This window comes from Ziziphus jujuba, chromosome 11, assembly GCF_031755915.1.
Source record: "Ziziphus jujuba cultivar Dongzao chromosome 11, ASM3175591v1".
Taxonomy (NCBI): domain Eukaryota; kingdom Viridiplantae; phylum Streptophyta; class Magnoliopsida; order Rosales; family Rhamnaceae; genus Ziziphus; species Ziziphus jujuba.
The window spans coordinates 7,045,816-7,062,564 of record NC_083389.1 but is presented as its reverse complement, the minus strand read 5'-3'; the positions used below and the strand labels follow the sequence as shown (position 1 = coordinate 7,062,564).

Here is a 16,749-nt window from a genome sequence, read left to right as displayed (position 1 = left end):
ATATGATTTGTTAGACGCATAGCTTTCCTTGATTCTTTCAAAATGAACAAATTTATATTTATAGCTAATCAGTTAATTTCCAAATTCAAAATGTTCCTTATCATATGACTTTGGATCCCAAAGGCTCAAAAGACCAAATGTTTTATTAGACAAACAGTTGAAATTCTTTCAATGATAGTAAGCTATCTAGAAACTCTTTCAACTCCATGCCACAACAAAAATAGAACACTTTAGCTCTCTAAATTTGGCAATGGCAAAAGTATTTCATAATTAACATCATATACATATATATATATATACACATGACATTAGGATCTAAAGGTGCATTTGATCTCTTGTCGACAATTGCTTTCCTTTTAACAAATTATCTATGGGACCATAGTGATGATGTTATCTTCCTTCATGCTGAAATTGTTTCTTTATAGCTCCACTTATACTCACAAATTTGATAATATATATCTAACTTTTTGTGTATGGAATTTGGCTATATGTATATGCTACCCACCAATGCCCATAATAATATTGCTTTGTAAAGCATATATACAACCTGAATGGTTTGTTTGCATGCATGCATGTGCTCTCTTGTTGAAATCTTATATATCTTTGATTAAAAAATTATGATTGTTTTGAAAAATTGTTCTAAAAAAAAATTGTTTGTTTTAATAACAAAATTATTTTAAAAAATCAATATAACTAAAAAAGAAGCATAGATGAATCATGATTTTCAACCCAAATTTGAAGTTCAAGAAAGAGAGAGTATTATAAATCCATTACTTTCGAATCCCTGACTTCACAACTGTTACTCCTGATCAATAGTCAATTCGATCTTATGCAAAGAGTTGATTAAGTCTTCTATATAAAATCTAAAAGCAATTTTGTTTATAAACCCGGCACAACAATGCAAGGATTTTCCTAATGCTACCTTACAATGTCCACCCGTTTCATATATATTAAGAACTTTGCATGCTCGCATGTGGTCTATATGTAATTAATTTCATATAATTAAGTCCATGTGTATAGACAGTATGGTAGCTAATGTTCATATCATAATATGTAGGTATGACAGGTTTCTGTCATGCTTTTGTTCTTTTTCCGCTAACCAATGTAATTAAAATAATTGATAAGATCTTAAACAAATTTAAAAGTTAGTTAAAAAACCATGGAACATAATAATCCATGATATTTAATTTTTTAAATCTTATTCCCCATTTTTTTTTCTTTACTTTACATAAATATATTCTCTCTACATCGAAACAATTTATACCCATAAATAAATGAAAGCTAGGTTTTTTTTTTTTTTTTTTTTTTTTTTAACAAACCCATTAAAGAACTAAGGGTGGGCTTTCTGTTTGGGTTTATGTTTGGGCTTGAGCCCGGGAAAATATGCCGTCTTCTCTCTAAAGAGTGGGCCCTATGGATAAGGTGACGATAGCCATTCCAACATACGTGGATCAGAGTCGGGCCCAGCCGGAAGGAAGAACCTCACCGTTGATTGCATATGTAAGGCGCAAAGAAAGAAAACACAGCTCAAAGATAAGGATTTAAAGCCCCACCTTTCATTTCCCTCTCCTTACCAGTCATGTAAACGCTCTATCGTCAGCACAGAACAACCTCCAGGGGCCACTAAAGTTTTGGTTTTTGCCTGATGCTATTTCTAAAGTCTAAACTAACATTTTGGCAGAATTCTTTGGCTTTTGAAGCTCCAAAGGTACACTTTTACGAGTAATAAACTACATGGGTCTTTGAATATTCGGTTTTATTCTGTGTTGGTAGAATTTTTCAATTCTGGGTTGTCTTCGGAAATTATGTTGATTGTGGATTCACATAAAAGTTAATGTTTTTTTTTTTGTTTCTTTTCATATGGATTGGTAGAACTGTTCTCAGATCTTTATTATATCTTTTTATGAGTTGGATAACCATTGGGTTCCTGTTAATTGTTTGCTAGTTTTCTTTTGCTCCACTTCCCCACGTCTTTAAAATGGAAGAGAAAGTTCGTCTATGATTTTTCAGTGAAAATGTGCAAAAGTAGTTTTATATCAATGGATTCTGCAGAATGAGGATTGGGGAATGGTTGTTTGAATTTGTTCACTGTATGCTGTGCAATGCTTAACAATACCCGATTGTAACTAGGTTGTATAATTAAGATATCTCTCGTTAATTCATTCATTCGGTTGGAAAATTCTGCTTGCTGAACCATTCTGTGTATATTTTCCCACAAGTTATAATGCATTTCCAATTTCTTTTTTTGGCAAACAGGGCATGCTTTGTGTCTTTATCATTTCTATGTAAGATTTTTTCCCTTTTCCAGACTAGTTAATAAGGTTTCTGCACTGTGCAGGTGAAGTTGGCGATGAAGGAGTTTTAGTAGAGTAGTAAAATTCTGTGATTCGAGTCAAGATGCCTGTAGTTCCATATTCTATAAGCAATACTACCCTTATTCCGGGAAGTGTCTTTAAAACAAGGAAGAATAATTGTTCGACAAGATTTACTTTGTCAAGGAAATTCACAACAGAGAAGCTAACCCCCCAAAGTTTTCTTTTACCTCTTTCGGCTTCTTTTAGATTGTTTCCACCATACAGCAGGGGATGTTCTTTACATCATAATAGATCAAGCATTCATTTATTGTCAGCCACAGGAACTGATGTAGCAGTGGAGGAACCAGATTCTCCAGTTGCAGATGAAGATTCTAGTGGAGTTTCTGAAGTTCCATCCGAAGCAGAAATCAGCGGAAAATCATCTGTTAAATTCGATGCCAGTCCAAGCTCTGCTCAACCAAAACGTTCAAGGCCAGTTAAAAAAAGTGAGATGCCACCAGTGAAGAATGAGGAGCTGGTTGTTGGTGCAACTTTTACAGGGAAAGTAAGATCAATCCAGCCATTTGGTGCTTTCATTGATTTTGGAGCTTTCACAGACGGGCTAGTGCATGTTTCCAGGTTGAGTGATAGCTTTGTCAAGGACGTTGGAAGTGTTGTATCTATTGGGCAAGAGGTGAAGGTGCGGTTAGTTGAGGCAAACTTGGAGACTGGGCGGATTTCTCTCACTATGCGAGAAAGCGATGATGCTAGCAAGTTGCGGCAACAGGAGGATGCACCTGCCTCTAGTGATAAGGCTGGGCGTGGCAGAAGGAATGCTTCAAAGCCCGGACAGAGAAAAGGTGAGGTGAAAAAAATCTCAAAATTTTTTAAGGGACAGGACCTAGAGGGCACAGTAAAGAATAAGACCAGGGCTGGTGCTTTCATAGCTCTTCCTGAGGGTGAGGAAGGATTCCTGCCCATATCAGAGGAAATTGATGAAGGATTTGGAAGTGCGATGGGGGAGTCCTCACTGGAGACAGGTCAAGAAGTCAGTGTGAGAGTGTTGCGGATCTCGAGAGGACAGGTAACCTTGACAATGAAAAAAGAAGAAGATGTCAAAAAGATGGACCTACAGCTCAAGCGAGGAGTTGTCCACACTGCCACTAACCCTTTTGTGCTGGCTTTCCGCAAGAACAAGGATATTGCAGCATTTTTGGATGAGAGGGAGAAAGTAGAAGAGGTAACTTCGAAACCAGTAACAGCAAAGGTTTCAGAAGAATTAGAAGCAACTGTTAGTGAAAGCAAAACCTTGTCTGACTCTAAAGTACAGGATGAATTGGTAAGCAGTGACGATGCAGTCTCTTCTGCAGTGGATGAAACAGTTGAAGATGTTGAAGGTTCTTCTAAGGATGCCAAAGTCGGGGCCATTGTGCTAGAAGATGCCCCAGCTGATGCTGCAGACAGCAAAGAGGACCCAGAAACCACTATTTCTGACTCAACTCATGCAGTGGATGAAACAGTTGAAGATGGTGAGGCTTCTTCTACGGATGCCGAAGTGGGGGCCAGTGGGCTGGAAGATGCCTCAATCAATGCCGCAGACAGCAAAGAAGACCCGGAAACCACTATTTCTGACTCAGCTGACAACATTGATGATCAAGTCCAAACAATAGAGAAAACAGAGGTAAGTTCAGATGTTCTGGCTACTGAAGGAACTATATCTGCAGCGGATTCAGTAATCAAGGTGGCTGCTTCAGCAAATGAGGTGGAAGCTGATGGAAAATTAGACTCATCCGCAGAAACAGCTGAGCAAATACTGTCTTCAGAAAGTTCCACAGATACAGAGGCTACAGAGCAGCAAGCTGATGATGTTGTAGTAAAAGATGAACTTCAGGTACAAACACCACCAGCGGAAAACGAAATTCCGTCTGCTCCACCATCTGGAGATGAGGAGGTGGCAACTGATCCTGATAAAAATGGCAGTATTCCTAGCTCAGTTGTACAACCAGATGATAGTTCTTCCCAAGAAGCTAAAGGTTCATTTCTATGCTTTTTATCTTGTGTTATTGCAATAGTAGCTGAAAGTCCTATATGATCAAAACGAACTTAAAACACTTGTGCTTCCTAAACGCTTAAAAACACTTGGTTTCTGCCAAATGTACAGTTGATATAACCAGGGATACCGTTATAATTGAAATTAAATGAAGCACACAGCTAATTGTTTTTGTTGAGATATGATATTTGTATGTATGAATATGTGGAGCATACGATTATCTTATATTTCCATTAAACAATTTTATTTGAAGTGGGTTGAGATTCCTTAAAATAGAAAGTACTTAGTACATTTTTTTTTTTTTTATCTTTTTTCTTATTTTATCTGTAGTTTCTCTTTCCATGGAATTTTTGGGATGCGCTCATTTTAGGGTAACATGGGCATTCTTTTCACAGATGAAGTGAAAAGTGATGGAGGTTCTGATCTATCTCAACAGTTAGCTGATGAGCAAGCCCTATCTCCAGAAAGTTCAACTATTGAAGCTGTAAAAGGTTTGGCTGACAATAACAAGGATGAACTACAGACTCAAACACCGAACACTGAAAGTGATGTTCTTTCTGCCTCAAAGATTGAAGATGATAAGGTGGAAGCTGTCCCTAAGAAGAATGACAGTGCTACTAATTCAAATGGACAAACTGCTGTTCCTTCCCCAAATGAGAGTGTAACCAAAGGTTTGTTTTTCCTGTAGTTCTTGCTTTAATATGTTTCACATATTTCCACATGGAGGCTTAGTAAAACACACAAAAATAGCTTGAAAAGACACATATTTTTACATGATTATGTATTCAAATCGTCCATATATATTTATATATATAGAAGTTAATACTTGAAACATGTGGATGTTAGTCATTTCCTACTTGAAACACGTGGATGTTACAGTCATTTCCATATAATTAGCATAGGAGAGAAGGATTTAATCCATTTGTCTTTTTCTGTGGATGTTTGAAGGTTCAAAAGGTGACGGTTTAAGTGCATGGTGCACTGTGTAATTCTAAATTTTTCTTTCTCTAAATTTTCTGGAGAATTAAGGTGTATTTTATTATTATTGTTTTGGGTTAGGTTTGGATAGTTGTACTTTTGACATCACTGACTCACAAAAAAGAGTATAAATAAAAAGGCTGAAGGTTCATCAGAAGTTCATTGTGATTCCTAATTGCATGTCTTTTGGTAGATGTGCTAAATGTTGTTGATTTCCAAGTTGTAAGTTATCCTTTCTCTATTACTCATCTTATATGTACGGTTTGCAGCAACTATATCACCAGCTCTTGTAAAGCAGCTACGTGAAGAAACAGGAGCTGGAATGATGGATTGTAAAAAAGCTCTGGCTGAGACAGGAGGGGACATTGTTAAAGCTCAGGAGTTCCTAAGAAAGAAAGGCTTGGCAAGTGCAGAGAAGAAAGCCAGCAGAGCCACTGCTGAAGGAAGAATAGGTTCATATATCCATGATAGTAGGATTGGTGTTTTGGTAGAAGTAAACTGTGAGACAGATTTTGTCTCTCGGGGTGAAATTTTCAAAGAGCTGGTTGATGATCTAGCCATGCAAGTGGCTGCTTGCCCTCAAGTTAAGTATCTTGTTACAGAAGATGTTCCCAAGGAGATTGTGGACAAGGAAAAAGAGATTGAGATGCAGAAGGAAGATCTCTTGTCGAAGCCAGAGCAGATCAGATCAAAGATTGTTGAGGGGCGGATCAAAAAGAGGCTTGAGGATTTGGCATTACTGGAGCAGCCCTACATTAAGAACGATAAGGTTGTGGTGAAAGACTGGGTGAAGCAGACAATTGCAACCATTGGAGAAAATATAAAAGTTAAGAGGTTTGTGAGGTATAATCTTGGGGAGGGCTTGGAGAAGAAAAGTCAGGATTTTGCTGCTGAAGTAGCTGCTCAAACAGCAGCAAAACCAGTGCAAAAAGAGCAGGCTCCTGCAGTGGAAGAAATCAAGGAAACTGTTGAGAAGTAAGTGACTGGTTTCTGTAATTCGGACTTGCAAGTATCTCATCTTTCTTAGTTTATGCCTTGTGCACTTACTTTTTTCCTGTATTTTCTCTTTGCAAGTTTTAACTGATAGAAATCCTTATCTTTTTCTACTTCCTGCAAGCAAGGAATAGAACTAATTTTGTCACGTACTTGCAAAAGTTCCTTACATCTAGCACCCTATTGCAGGCCACCATCAGTGACCATATCTGCTGCTTTGGTTAAACAACTACGGGAAGAAACTGGAGCAGGGATGATGGATTGCAAGAAGGCTCTTTCCGAGACTGGAGGAGATATTGAGAAGGCTCAAGAGTACCTGAGAAAGAAGGGTCTCTCATCTGCTGATAAGAAATCCAGCCGCCTTGCAGCTGAAGGCAGAATCGGTTCTTACATTCATGACTCCCGAATTGGAGTTCTAATTGAAGTGAACTCTGAGACCGACTTTGTTGGTAGAAGTGAGAATTTCAAGGAGTTAGTTGATGATCTAGCAATGCAAGTTGTGGCCTGCCCACAGGTTCAATTTGTATCTGTTGAAGATATCCCAGAGAGCATAGTGAAAAAGGAGAAAGAGCTTGAGATGCAGAGAGAAGACCTTCAATCAAAACCAGAGAATATCAGAGAGAAAATTGTTGAGGGTAGGATCTCAAAGAGGCTTGGTGAGCTTGCTCTTTTAGAGCAGCCTTTCATTAAAAATGACAGTATTTTGGTGAAAGACCTTATAAAGCAAACCGTTGCTACCATTGGAGAGAACATTAAAGTTCGAAGATTTGTTCGGTTCACACTTGGGGAGACAGTTGACAATGCAAACATAGAGGCCGAAGCATGATATTGAACAAAAAGTAAACCCCCAAAAAAAGAAAAAAAGAAAAAAAAAAAAAGGAAAAAAGGTTCCATTAGGTCGGGTGGTTCTTGATTCACGGAAGAGTACAGAACTTGGGTTAAACTAATTTTTGGATGAAAAGTAATATCTGATACATTTTTGTTGTGATTTTAAGGATGCTTTTTGTTTCTATCTCCGGCGTTCACTAATGTAAGGTTTGTATCCCACCAGACCAACTTCTGGAATCTCTCATCTTCAGAGGGAGGATATCTTTCTTTTGTTTTATTTGGTTTTTGATGTATCAAAGATGGACGTACATTTCTATAGATGCATTTTTTGGGAATTCTCATGTTTAATAAATTATAATTATGGCCTAGCCGCCAGCGGATTAACTAGACTACTCTTTTTTATGCCTTGTAGCCACTTGATAATATAGGGTGGATAAAATTCTCAAGGATAGAAAGATGAGAAGTTCTATCAATATCCGTTACTATAGAAAGATGTATTCTTTAGAGTTGACCCCAATAAGAAAGAAAAATAATATCACATTAAAACAAAAATTTATTATAAAAATTGTAAAATCTTCCCATGGTCAAAAATGATTAGATAGTTTTAGATCCTAAACTGCTGGACAATTCAAATTCTCTTTTTTCATTCGCCTGTATATAATTAGAACCTCTTGGAAGATAACTTTTCCAAAAGTTTTTTCTTTTTTTTTTTTTTTTTTTTTTTTTTTTCCCCCTTTAGAACAAAATGGTAAAGAAGACACATTACGTCAGAGCAATCCAATAAAATCAGAATAGGAATACATATATATTCATGTCAAAACTTTACATTCAAGAATGATATGCAATACCCCATTCCCTGATTACTTTTTGGGTACAAATCGCCAGAGATCCACAGCAATATCGACCTCTCTTTTCTTATGAAACTTATATAGCTGTGGTACATCATATCGAAGCTGACAAATAAAAGAAAACAAGTGACAACTCTTTTAATAAGAGACCATACTTGAGAAAGTAAAACAGAACAGAACAAAACATAGAAGCTCTAAACTAAAGATTTGATCAACAGGAAGAGGTTATAAGTGGATATATAGTGAGCAACATCTTAAAAGAAATCCTGACAGGACAGTGATTGGAACTCACCTCGCATAAAACCTCAGCACTGCTAGCATTGAAGTCTCGCAATGCTGCCCTCCTGACATGCTGAATGACCAGAGAAATGATCTCAATATGTACATTAATAAAATAATTCCAAAGCAGGCTCAACCAATATCATTCTCAATACTTTCCCTTTTAATAGAAAGAATTTCTGCAGCAAATTACTTACATCTCTTGTTGAGGTCTTATGCAGGGAATAAACTGCTTGAGTAGCAACCTGACAAATAAGCAATACGAGGAATAAATCAACTTATTCAAAGCTTCACTTCCTACTAGAAAGGTATTAAAGAGAACATATAAAAAAAGTTAATACTTAAAGGGATCATTCATCAAATTTACCTTCAAAGCCACACAGAGAAAATCCATATCTGCACCCTTTTTCCGGGTACCAAAAGGAGGGTTCATTACGACAGTGTCAACAACTTGACCTAATCAAGTAAAAAAAAGACAATAGATGAAGATAAGATTGAAAGCATGGTGTTTCTTGTACAATTACAACTAATTTCTCTTTCAAAGACACAAATGCAGAGTTTGAGAGAAGAGCAAGACTAGTTACCTCTCCATCCTAAGTTCCTGAGATCACACTGAATATAATCTATGTCCAACTGAAAACTCAATAGATTAACAAAGTAGAAACGAATAGTCAACCAGTAGAAATCCAAAAAGGAAACCTAGATGTTGAATTGATAATCATCTCATTGAGCATTTATATAAAAAGAGCATAAACAAAAATAATAAATTAAATAAATCAGTGAATCGTAATTTTTATATCCGTAAGTCTTTATACGTTGAAATAAATGTCAGAAGCATGAAAAAACCATTAAAATCTAAAAAATTACTACCAACCAGAATCAAGACTTCGGCTTTACCTCAAGATCCTCTGCATTTAGTGATGCAATTTCAAGAGATTCAGGATCAACATCGATGCCAATCACATGTCTGTTCAAAGCAAACAAAAATTACGAACCATTATTAGTACTAAGATAACCCCAAAAAAATAAATAAATAAATAAATAAAAAGAAAAGGAGATTGCATTCACATTCCACGACATGATTCTTCCTAGCACCATGTGACTTTCATTTCAAGGAAGAAGATTTTCCAATCCCCTTTAAAACTTTACCATTAAAATGATAATAATAATAATAATAATAAATCAGCAAAAGCTTGGAAATTTTGTTACTTACTCAGCACCCAATAAAGCAGCTGCAGCACCTAACGTACCACAACCACAACCAAAATCAGCCACTACCTTGCCGCTCACATCCCCATATGAACTCTCTGCCTGATAGCAAACACGGAAAAAGATTCAATTTTTATGACGAACTCAAACTTGACCGCTATCTATGAAATTAATTTCACACTCCACAGTACTACAGCCCTTCATAAATTTGTACTCCTATAAATCCACTTAGTTAGCAACCCCATTAAATTAAAAGCTCAGTGGCTTAAACCGATTCATTCGCAAACGAATAAACGACAAGGTGGCAGCTTAAAATTGATGGAAGCAGAAAGAGGAAACACAGAGAAGAAACAAGAAATTTACAGTGTATAGCATGCGAGAAGCAATGTGGGGTCCAGTTGGGTATTGTTCCAGTTCCACCTGCAACACATAAATTCCATATAAAAATCCAATCAGTGAGGGAGAGAGTGAGAACGAGATTGAATGACAGAGTGCGTCCGTACAACAGAGATATAAACCTTTGGGTTAGAGAATTGCTCAAGGTCACCGAGAAGGCTTTCCAATTGCTTCAGCTTCATCGTTTTGCCTTTCAACGAAACACCGAGCAAGAAAAGTGGATTCGGGCTGAAAAAGTTGTCTTCTCCATTTTTCCATACAACCCTAATTTATAAAACATTCCCCAAAGGCTGGCAAAAGAAAGTGGATATTCTCCTCATACAACCAGAAATTTTTGTACTATTCCCTTTTTATCTTTTTGTTAAAATATTATTTTTGTAGATTTTTTTTTTCAATTTTTTTCAACATTCGCCATTTCCTTTCTATATATTTTATTTTTCTTTTTGTAGAATAAGGAACGTGATCACCCTCCTTGAAGAACTTTTTATCTAAATTACTTATGGGAATAATTTATATTACTCATTACATTATTTTGTTTATTCAATTTTTGGAAAATTTCTAAGTTTAAACACACAGAGACATCGAGAATACAACACATGTAAGTTACTAGTTTTGTACTTATATGAGAAATTATTATAGGAAAATCACTTATGTTATATATTATCTTTAAATCATTATATTTTCTATAGTTCCAATCAATCCATTAAGTGTTGGTAACTGCAACAATCTATATATATATATATATATATATATATATATTTTTTTTTTTTTTTTTTTTTTTTTCTTAATCTCCTTGATCTAAACAATCTAAATATTTTGCCACCACCTAACATACATAGAAATTTGTAGAAGCGCAAATCCCATTTGGCTCAACGTCTGCTATTTCAAAGGACCACCCTACACTTCCCAATCTTTGGCACATACAAAATACAACCTTGCAAAATTTCTTAACTACAAACTAAAAGTGTAAATCCGTAAATGTATTGGAAAACAATCAGATCCGAGTGATTGCCAGAAAATGATTATAAGAAAAAGGAAAAAGAAAATGAAAACTGGACTCTTCCTAGAAACACCCACTTTCAAAGTCTGGTCTACTTTTGGGCTCATCTGTCGTTCTAAAACGGTGCATTGATGAAATTTTGGAGTCGGGTTCCAATCACTAATACAAGTTTTACACTACATATCTATAGGTGACATATCGCCCTGCAGTCTCACTAGGCCGGATTATCTTCACAACTTGTCCACGCTTCAGACCATAGTATCTAGCAATTGGATCAGTCACTTGGATGCGAGGAAGCTGAACTCCGATCACCCCAGCACATACAGGAAACAAATAACATATTAGAATCTGATTGAACTTACTGAAAAATCGCAAAATGAGATGTTTATGGACGACAAGTTCAATCTTAAGAATCAGTAAGAACAGTTTATTATAATTGTTGGCATCATGTAAAGCCATATTAAATCATTCTTCAATGATCACCCAAACCACACATATAATAGGAGAATACTTCTACAGTCGACATATGTGTTTTACATCGCTAGTCTACATTGTAAACTATTCCGCCTTTTATAAAACTTTGATTCGATACAGTACCCAAACAATAATGTATATCTATCATGGTAATTTGTAGCGTCAAATCATTTAAGAGGTGGGCTGTAGGCCAAACCTAATTTTAATTAGCAAACTTTTTAATTCAGGACAAGTGAGACAAGATGTTTAGACATGAATATTTGGTTCTAGTAACTAATACCATAAAGATTACCTAGCAGTGTCAGTCCATCTTTTTTCAAACATTTGGATCTTCTAAAATGCAATTGTAACATTGTTCATTGTTCAGCACTGACCTGTGTCTCTTTTACAGTATACCTCTCCAGCAAAGTCTTCTTTTCCTCAGTAGTGAGCACCTGATGCTCAGGAACAAGAACATGTTCTTTAATGTTAACCAACAATTCAGCTTCCTGTATCAATGAAGTCAGTGGTAAGAAACATCGATACAAGTCCAAAATATGCATATTGAGTAACTAAGTTGCATACATCACTACATACACTAAGATGAGACATAGATAAGAAATCAGGAAAGATCTCTACACAAAGCCAAAGTAGGCATAGCAATGCAATTGCATCCTAGCTCAATAGTATGTGTACCTTCATGTTATCGTTATATTGATATGTAAATCTATAATCTCTGGAAGATGCACCATGAATCCACATATGCTGCTATATAAAATATCTTATACCTCACAGGCATCACTTTTAAAATCAATCTTAGGAACGCAAGCAAGAAATAATTGTCAATGCAGAGTCCAGTGGACAGTACAAATGTCTCAACAGATCAAGATCACTAAGAAAAAATTTTCACATTTTAGTCCAAGAGAATAAAAAGAAACAAAACAATCTATGTAATTGGACTTAATCAGAGGATAGCAACTGCAACTCTACAGGATAAAAGAACTGTCAAACTAAACGGTGAACATAATTCCAACCAAAGGGCGGCATTTTTATAGCAAAACAACAAGATCCCTAGGTTTACACAAAACCATCAATGCAATAATTTTCACCTGGAAAACCTCCAATTGGAACTTTGCAGATATCTCATTTACACAGGTCCGAGCAAAGGAAGTTAAATTCTGCTGAACAACCAAGATTGCCCTAAAAACATTCTCTGATTTCATGCGATTGGTGTAAGTCTTCATTGTCTTGACACCAACTTTCTGTTCCTCAGGGAAAAATACATAAATCTGTCACACAAGAAAAAGAAAAAGCAATTACGATGAGGTCAGATCAGAAGTCTCAGTGGTACTATGCACCCATATGTGTTGGAATGCGAAACTGAAAAGAATAATCAACACATGAATGGCATGTGCAGTTTTCCAAAGAATGCTTATGGTGTTATTACAGATATAATTATCAACCTTAACCATTGATAGGAACAAAAAGAGACTAAATAATATCTGCTATTCAGCAGACCAACAATAATCAAAGGCATAAACCGAAAACATTAATGTTTCAACAATTCCACATGTATCAGGAAAGTTACCTCAACTACCCAACTACACAAAAGCGAAACCAGTGGTGAATTTATATTTGACAAAGCCATTCAAGAACAAACTTGTTAACGATTTGAGTTTTGATAGAATACTAACTCAAGAAGGGTTTTTCAGAAACTACGTCAACTTGGAATATGAGTTGAATTACTGGAATATATGAAATTTAAAAAAATAAAAATAAAAAAGTGACCTGATCGGAGCTATCACTTCTCTTAGCTTTATTGATGGTGAGGTCTTCCCTCTTCATGTTCTCACCGTATTTACCCTTGAATTGTTCTTTGGACATGTTTATCTCAAAATCCCCAACCAGATAGTTCCGATCCTTAAGCATCGTCATTACCGTTTTTCGGATTCTGAAAAGCCTCGCGATTTCTTCTTCTGACAAAACCATCTTCTCCGATTAGGGTTCCGAAGACTCTTTGATACAGACTGAGAGAGGAGAGCTTTCCGAAACTTTACCCAGACACAAGGAAAGCGCGAATGGGCTAGTATTTAATCACATCCCCCAGTCATAGTGTTCATGTAAATACGTCGCCGTTTGGTCCCTTCCTTTTTTTCTGTTAAATAACTTATTAAATAAACCTTCTCTCTCTCTCTCTCTCTCTCTCTCTTTTCATATTTTTTTTTTCCTATAGAAGTAAATATTTATATTTACCCTTTTGCTTTTCAATTATTGCATGTACTTATCCTTTAAAAAAAAAAAAATTGTTATTGCATGTACTTACCTTTCAATTTTAAATTTAAATTTTTAACCTTAAGAATATTTTTAAGAACGTCATGGTAACATAAAAATAATTTGTACCTGGTGATTTCTAATTTTAAAATAACATTGTCCTTTGATAATTTATAAAATTGAAATATATACTTGGTAAAGAATTTAAGTATCTTTTCCAAGTTTTAAAAAGCATTAAATTTCATACATATATATATATATGTATGTATGTATATATTTAAAATAAGATATATAAAAAAAAAAAAAAGGAAATACCACACTCCTGTTATTCTTCCATCTGGGAAAATTAATTATGAAGTTTCAAAATTAGTTTAAAATAAGAAAATACATTAGTCGAAAAAAAAAAAAAAAAAAGCAGTTTCCAAAATGCTAAGCTAAACATATAAGCATGCATTGAATGGAAAATGTTGGTCCACAAGGTTTGTCCTCCACTTTCCGACGTTGGAAATACATCGGAAAAGTGTTGCAAACCAATTTCAACAATCTTAGCTTTAAGGAACTGGCTTGTCCTTGAGCAAGATATCAAAGCCGCTGTCAAAGTTATTCATGACCACTTCTTTCTTGCATCCTTTCCTTTAGTCTATACTATAAGCGAGAAGGGCTCTCAAGTTTTGGTCATGTTTTACTGTTCAAAATGGTTCCAAAACGACTATTTTTTGTGCGTTTTGGCTTTTCTTTTTCTTGTTTTTTTACTATTCAACAGTTGCCATACTGATGAGATCCACATTTTATGCTTTTTTTTTTTTTTTTTTTTTGCCATACAGGTGTCAGGGGTTGTGGTATGGCATGCATTATGGTTATGATGACTTACAGTATGGTAAGAATAGAGTTGGTGTACTTTATACAAAATTCTGGACTTCATTATTGTACTTCAGAAAAGACTTTGCCTTACCATGTAAGTAAAGATTTTGATTTATAATATTTTAAAGCCTATTTCCTTGGTTTTCAGTATTTAAATGCCATTGCCTTTTTTTCTTTTCTATTTTTTTTTTCAGCTTTTCTCTCCCCCTACTCTCTTTATCAGTGACGATAAAGAACATGAGGATTGTGTTATTCACTACAAAATTGGTAACTTTAATTTTTTCCATTCATTTGTCTTATTACTTAATTTCCTCGTGCATTTCAATTCTTTTGTGAGTTCATGAATTTCATTGTGCATGGATCTTTGCATTTTTCATTGCTTTTGTGTGCACATGCATATGATTTATATTTCAGTTCTTCACCCAATATCACATATTGATATATGAAAAACCAACATGTATTTATGCTAACAAAAGGACTAGCTTGTCTGCGTAGATTATCTCAAACATCCATTTTTTAAGAGCTTTAACAACTGCCAGAGCATCCGTGTTCCTCATAGTCAATGACTATGTCATCTATAATTTGGTTTATTTGATTCATAGTGATTTCATTTTATGTTTTTCTAAAATATAATATAGCAAAATGGTTAGAGAAGTAAAGCTAATCAAGGATATTCAAGCTCAACAAAGAGGTTGGACAGTAAAAGTGGTGATTATTGAGAAAGCAATGGCACGAGTTTCTAAATCAAGTCCAAACAAATATCAAAGGTTAATCTTAGCTGATGAAGAAGTAAGTTTGTTTTGATAATATATTTATTTTGTATAATTTGTTTCATATATAACTCAATTTTAAGTCTCTTGTTTTTCTTATACAGGGTAATAAGATCCAGGCCACAATATATGGTGGAGACATCCACATCTTCCGAGACACACTCATAATTGGGAAAAATTATTATATTTCTAATGCTTGGGTTAAAGAAATTGGTGCACAATATCAGATTGTTCAAAATAATTTGCAATGGACTATAAATGGTCGAACCATTGTGGAAGAAGTGACTGGAGATTCAGAGATAATTGTGCCTGCTGTTTACAGCTTTGTCCCGTTCTCACGACTACACACTTATATTGACTCTCTATCCCACGTCGGTATGTTTGTCTATATAGTCAATTTGTTCAGCTATATTTTTATAACTTTTCATTTGTGAATCTTTATTTTTTTTAGGATTCTGTTAAAGATATTGAAAAATAAGCTTCTAATTCAAGTTAAAGCATCTAAAACATGAATATCGTGATATTACAAGATGGAAATACACAATCATTTCTGTTTGTGATACTATTTCAAAAGAAATCAACACATTAACACAAACAGATACTTCAAATGATGCTGAAGTTAGTCAAGTTTTAGAAATTGTTGAAGAGCAAAGTGGAAAATCATTAGGCATAACTGAATTGAGAGGTATGAACATGTTTGATACATTATATCCTAAGTGAAATTACATGAGCTTTTATTTAATGTTCTAATGCATATATATTACAACTTTCAAAATCAGATATATCTGGAAGTGCTGACAATGCTAAGATAGAGCAAATGAGCAATGAAGATAAAGTCCTAGCTGATTTGGTTTCAAAGCCTACTGCAAGAAACAATGCAACAAAGAAACTAAAGTTGATGATTTCCAAAAGTGCAGATGAGGCAGATCTAATAGCGCTGAATCTTGAAAGTTCTCATTTACAATTTGGTGAAGGGAGTAGGAAGCAGTTTGCCGAGCTTAAAGACAATGCTTAATTTGTTATCATGGGAACCATCTTTTTGTTAATGTGGACATGATAGATTACTATCAGTTCATAAGTAGATTATTATTAGTCTTTTGTGAATTTATAACATATTTAGACTATACTATGACAGTTACACTAATATTATTATTTTGTACATTGCAAGATGTAATAGAAATTGATTTAGGTATAACCTAAGACATGATGCCCCATGTCGAAATTCGAATTCTAAAATCTTGAACATGTCCCAATTTTAAAAAAGAAAAAATGGAATTTCCCCCAAATGGATGGAAATCCCTTGTTGGGCACTTAAAAGTGGTTATTTTTGAAAATCGGGCGGACAGGTCCCCTTCAAATTCCCTTTCTTTTGATATATTATGGGCCCCGATCCGACGGTCGGATCAAAAGTTATGCCCTTTCAAAGTTTTCCGATTGTTTTACGCATTCTTTTCTCGCCCGCCCCATTCCTTGTGTTCCTCGTTTCTGCCATTCCATCACTTTGGCTTGTGTCTCTTCA

At 35.1% G+C, this 16,749-nt stretch overlaps 4 protein-coding genes across 8 annotated transcripts; 2 read left to right on the top strand and 2 right to left on the bottom strand.

The window, feature by feature from the left end:
- The first annotated feature begins 1,529 nt into the window (after nucleotides 1-1,529).
- Nucleotides 1,530-7,478, top strand: LOC107431933 (polyprotein of EF-Ts, chloroplastic). 2 transcript variants are annotated; one of them, XM_048464997.2, is made up of 6 exons: nucleotides 1,530-1,708; nucleotides 2,339-3,534; nucleotides 3,625-4,327; nucleotides 4,740-5,015; nucleotides 5,592-6,297; nucleotides 6,505-7,478. In XM_048464997.2, exons 2-6 carry the CDS (start codon nucleotides 2,398-2,400, stop codon nucleotides 7,139-7,141), a joined length of 3,459 nt encoding a protein of 1,152 aa, XP_048320954.2. In that variant the 5' UTR covers nucleotides 1,530-1,708; nucleotides 2,339-2,397; the 3' UTR covers nucleotides 7,142-7,478. The 2 variants fall into 2 exon arrangements, with proteins under 2 accessions (XP_048320954.2, XP_048320953.2); XM_048464996.2 differs by having other exon boundaries at nucleotides 2,339-4,327.
- A 432-nt stretch (nucleotides 7,479-7,910) lies between these two features.
- On the bottom strand, nucleotides 7,911-10,273 carry LOC107431935 (uncharacterized). The gene is made up of 9 exons (XM_016042965.4): nucleotides 9,998-10,273; nucleotides 9,843-9,899; nucleotides 9,484-9,581; nucleotides 9,168-9,237; nucleotides 8,855-8,903; nucleotides 8,638-8,726; nucleotides 8,468-8,515; nucleotides 8,284-8,343; nucleotides 7,911-8,096 (listed from the first exon to the last, which is right to left on the bottom strand). The coding sequence occupies exons 1-9, from the start codon at nucleotides 10,055-10,057 to the stop codon at nucleotides 8,004-8,006; spliced, it is 624 nt and encodes a 207-aa protein (XP_015898451.2). The 5' UTR covers nucleotides 10,058-10,273; the 3' UTR covers nucleotides 7,911-8,003.
- Nucleotides 10,274-10,707: 434 nt separating this feature from the next.
- Nucleotides 10,708-13,521, bottom strand: LOC107431893 (DNA-directed RNA polymerases II and IV subunit 5A). Of its 2 annotated transcripts, none has more exons than XR_003058066.3 (4): nucleotides 13,117-13,410; nucleotides 12,438-12,617; nucleotides 11,642-11,837; nucleotides 10,708-11,172 (listed from the first exon to the last, which is right to left on the bottom strand). XR_003058066.3 is itself a non-coding variant. In XM_016042916.4 (4 exons), exons 1-4 carry the CDS (start codon nucleotides 13,315-13,317, stop codon nucleotides 11,047-11,049), a joined length of 621 nt encoding a protein of 206 aa, XP_015898402.2. In that variant the 5' UTR covers nucleotides 13,318-13,521; the 3' UTR covers nucleotides 10,708-11,046. The 2 variants fall into 2 exon arrangements, 1 of the variants encoding a protein (XP_015898402.2); XM_016042916.4 differs by having other exon boundaries at nucleotides 11,724-11,837; nucleotides 13,117-13,521.
- Nucleotides 13,522-14,363: 842 nt separating this feature from the next.
- LOC107433372 (replication protein A 70 kDa DNA-binding subunit B) lies at nucleotides 14,364-16,277 on the top strand. Of its 3 annotated transcripts, XM_060812967.1 has the most exons (6): nucleotides 14,364-14,554; nucleotides 14,655-14,727; nucleotides 15,099-15,249; nucleotides 15,335-15,605; nucleotides 15,829-15,915; nucleotides 16,010-16,277. In XM_060812967.1, exons 3-6 carry the CDS (start codon nucleotides 15,103-15,105, stop codon nucleotides 16,243-16,245), a joined length of 741 nt encoding a protein of 246 aa, XP_060668950.1. In that variant the 5' UTR covers nucleotides 14,364-14,554; nucleotides 14,655-14,727; nucleotides 15,099-15,102; the 3' UTR covers nucleotides 16,246-16,277. The 3 variants fall into 3 exon arrangements, with proteins under 3 accessions (XP_060668950.1, XP_060668951.1, XP_048328072.2); XM_060812968.1 differs by lacking the exon at nucleotides 15,829-15,915 and having other exon boundaries at nucleotides 14,371-14,554; XM_048472115.2 differs by lacking the exons at nucleotides 14,364-14,554; nucleotides 14,655-14,727 and having other exon boundaries at nucleotides 14,747-15,249.
- Nucleotides 16,278-16,749: the final 472 nt, after the last annotated feature.

Bases quoted from the DNA above. Each gene is read 5' to 3' on its own strand.
- LOC107431933 (XM_048464996.2), top strand. From the start codon at position 2,398: ATGCCTGTAGTTCCATATTCTATAAGCAATACTACCCTTATTCCGGGA. The intron at 4,328-4,739 runs GTTCATTTCTAT...TTCTTTTCACAG, and splicing joins TTCTTCCCAAGAAGCTAAAG to ATGAAGTGAAAAGTGATGGA. The intron at 5,016-5,591 runs GTTTGTTTTTCC...TACGGTTTGCAG, and splicing joins AAATGAGAGTGTAACCAAAG to CAACTATATCACCAGCTCTT.
- LOC107431935 (XM_016042965.4), bottom strand. From the start codon at position 10,057: ATGAAGCTGAAGCAATTGGAAAGCCTTCTCGGTGACCTTGAGCAATTC. The intron at 8,516-8,637 runs GTAAATTTGATG...CTTATTTGTCAG, and splicing joins TTCTCTGTGTGGCTTTGAAG to GTTGCTACTCAAGCAGTTTA. The intron at 8,097-8,283 runs GTGAGTTCCAAT...TTTATTTGTCAG, and splicing joins GTGCTGAGGTTTTATGCGAG to CTTCGATATGATGTACCACA.
- LOC107431893 (XM_016042916.4), bottom strand. From the start codon at position 13,317: ATGGTTTTGTCAGAAGAAGAAATCGCGAGGCTTTTCAGAATCCGAAAA. The intron at 12,618-13,116 runs GTCACTTTTTTA...CTTGTGTGACAG, and splicing joins GAAGTGATAGCTCCGATCAG to ATTTATGTATTTTTCCCTGA. The intron at 11,838-12,437 runs GTGAAAATTATT...TCATTGATACAG, and splicing joins TCCAATTGGAGGTTTTCCAG to GAAGCTGAATTGTTGGTTAA.
- LOC107433372 (XM_060812967.1), top strand. From the start codon at position 15,103: ATGGTTAGAGAAGTAAAGCTAATCAAGGATATTCAAGCTCAACAAAGA. The intron at 15,250-15,334 runs GTAAGTTTGTTT...TTTCTTATACAG, and splicing joins TAATCTTAGCTGATGAAGAA to GGTAATAAGATCCAGGCCAC. The intron at 15,606-15,828 runs GTATGTTTGTCT...TAACACAAACAG, and splicing joins TGACTCTCTATCCCACGTCG to ATACTTCAAATGATGCTGAA.